Source organism: Babylonia areolata, chromosome 12 (genome assembly GCF_041734735.1).
Source record: "Babylonia areolata isolate BAREFJ2019XMU chromosome 12, ASM4173473v1, whole genome shotgun sequence".
Lineage (NCBI taxonomy): Eukaryota > Metazoa > Mollusca > Gastropoda > Neogastropoda > Buccinidae > Babylonia > Babylonia areolata.
The window spans coordinates 40,988,015-40,990,679 of NC_134887.1; the positions used below are offsets into that span (position 1 = coordinate 40,988,015).

The 2,665-nt window shown below is 50.4% G+C and overlaps 1 protein-coding gene across 3 annotated transcripts in view; it reads left to right on the forward strand.

Moving 5' to 3' along the window:
• The first annotated feature begins 1,062 nt into the window (after nt 1-1,062).
• LOC143288205 (tomoregulin-2-like) overlaps nt 1,063-2,665 on the forward strand; it is a 7,430-nt gene continuing 5,827 nt past the window's right edge. Inside the window, exon 1 of one of the 3 annotated variants that reach the window (XM_076596533.1) lies at nt 1,063-1,219. In XM_076596533.1, the coding sequence (XP_076452648.1) occupies nt 1,174-1,219 (46 nt within the window). In that variant the 5' untranslated portion in view covers nt 1,063-1,173. Of the gene's footprint in view, nt 1,220-1,681; nt 1,710-2,285; nt 2,314-2,665 lie in introns of those variants that run through there. The other 2 variants (XM_076596537.1, XM_076596536.1) reach the window with 2 other exon arrangements.

The window sequence follows — 2,665 nt, forward strand, 5'->3', positions numbered from 1 at the left end:
CATCCATGTTTGTAAAGCGCTTAGAGCTTGGTCTCTGACCGAGGATAGGCGCTGTATAAATATCCATATCATCATCATCATCGTCATAATTATCAAGGACACAAGGAGCACAGCGGTACCAAGTGGAGCGGGGGCTTAGCGGTAATGCTCCCAACTTGGAAGCGACTGTCCACGGGTTTGAATCCCATGATGTCGGGCCGGGATTTTTAATTAATCCTCCTTCCATTCCACTGGACCTTGACTGGCGGTCTAGGTGCGTTCTTTTGGATGAGACGTTAAGCCATGCGATGTCCCGTTAGGAGTAGCAGGCACTTAATTAACGGGCTTAAAAACAACTTGAGGCCAACAAAACCGTTGCCCATGGCATATTTATATCCAACAACAACAACAACAAAATCAAACTTTTCTTCTTCTTCTTTTCTTCTTCTTCTTCTTCTTCTTCTTCTTCTTCTTCTTCTTCTTCGTCTTCGTCTTCGGCTTCTGCACCATCATCATCTTCTTCTTCATTTTTTTCCTTCTCCTCCTCCTCCTCTTTCTTCTCCTTCTTCTTCTTGGCTTGATCTTGGTTCTGACGAACGTAACTATGAAGTCCAGCAGTGGAGTCTGCTTAGCTTACTGGGTATTATGATAAACACCCCGGGTGGCCCATGTAGCTCAGAAATAACTTTTGATCGAAAAAGGACAGAAAAAAGTGAAGACGAAGAAAAAAAAAAAGAAAAAAAACCCCAGAGTAGCGATGTTCTCTCTGGCTCTCTTCCCGGAGAGGGAGAGCAACCCGAATTTATTTCACACAGAGAAATTTGTTGTGGCAAAAACAACAACAACAATAACAACAAATAAAATAAAACAATGATGCATAATAATCAAATAAATAAATGAAAGCAGTCCCTGGCCGTTGTTCATTCAGGCCCGACAGTGTCACAGCGCACCAAAGAGTGACCTTTCAGTGTTGGGGGGAAATAGACTGGTCCACTATAACACTGATAGGACACAGCCCAGCACTCCACACACACACACACACACACACACACACACGCACACACACCCACAGGGTCTTTCCTTATCATTCATCGCAGAAGAAGACACGTGTGCCGATAAAAGGGGAGAGAGAACTTGGACAGAAGTCTTTCAAGAAAAGGTCTGAGACGCGCGCGTTGTGACGTGTGAGTGACGATGACGATGCTGCTGTCTGTCTGTATCCTGGTGACCATGATTGGGGGTGAGTGAGTCCCTGCTGTCCTGTCTGTCTCTCTGTCTGTCTGTCTGTGTCCTGTCTGTCTGTCTGTCTGTCTCCTGGTGACCATGATTGGGGGTGAGTGAGTCCCTGCTGTCCTGTCTGTCTCTCTGTCTGTCTGTCTGTCTCCTGGTGACCATGATTGGGGGTGAGTGAGTCCCTGCTGTCCTGTCTGTCTGTCTGTCTGTCTGTCTGTCTCCTGGTGACCATGATTGGGGGTGAGTGAGTCCCTGCTGTCCTGTCTGTCTGTCTGTCTGTATCCTGGCGACCATGATTGGGGGTGAGTGAGTCCCTGCTGTCTCTGCTGTCCTGTCTGTCTGTCTGTCTGTCTCCTGGTGACCATGATTGGGGGTGAGTGAGTCCCTGCTGTCCTGTCTGTCTGTCTGTCTGTATCCTGGCGACCATGATTGGGGGTGAGTGAGTCCCTGCTGTCCTGTCTGTCTGTCTGTCTGTATCCTGGCGACCATGATTGGGGGTGAGTGAGTCCCTGCTGTCCTGTCTGTCTCTCTGTCTGTCTCCTGGTGACCATGATTGGGGGTGAGTGAGTCCCTGCTGTCCTGTCTGTCTCTCTGTCTGTCTCCTGGTGACCATGATTGGGGGTGAGTGAGTCCCTGCTGTCTCTGCTGTCCTGTCTGTCTCTCTGTCTGTCTGTCTGTGTCCTGTCTGTCTGTCTGTCTGTCTGTCTCCTGGTGACCATGATTGGGGGTGAGTGAGTCCCTGCTGTCTCTGCTGTCCTGTCTGTCTGTCTGTCTGTCTGTGTCCTGTCTGTCTGTCTGTCTCCTGGTGACCATGATTGGGGGTGAGTGAGTCCCTGCTGTCTCTGCTGTCCTGTCTGTCTGTCTGTCTGTCTGTCTGTCTCCTGGTGACCATGATTGGGGGTGAGTGAGTCCCTGCTGTCTCTGCTGTCCTGTCTGTCTGTCTGTCTCCTGGTGACCATGATTGGGGGTGAGTGAGTCCCTGCTGTCTCTGCTGTCCTGTCTGTCTGTCTGTCTCCTGGTGACCATGATTAGGGGTGAGTGAGTCCCTGCTGTCTCTGCTGTCCTGTCTGTCTGTCTGTCTCCTGGTGACCATGATTGGGGGTGAGTGAGTCCCTGCTGTCTCTGCTGTCCTGTCTGTCTGTGTCCTGTCTGTCTGTCTGTCTGTGTCCTGTCTGTGTGTGTCCTCTTCGTCTGTCTGTCTGTGTCCTGTCTGTTTGTATCCTGGTGACCATGATTAGGGGTGAGTGAGTCCCTGCTGTCTCTGCTGTCCTGTCTGTCTGTGTCCTGTGTCCTGTCTGTCTGTCTGTGTCCTGTCTGTCTGTCTGTGTGTGTCCTGTCTGTGTGTGTCCTGTTCGTCTGTCTGTCTGTGTCCTGTCTGTCTGTGTCCTGTCTGTCTGTCTGTCTGTGTCCTGTCTGTGTGTGTCCTGTCTGTGTGTGTCCTGTTCGTCTGTCT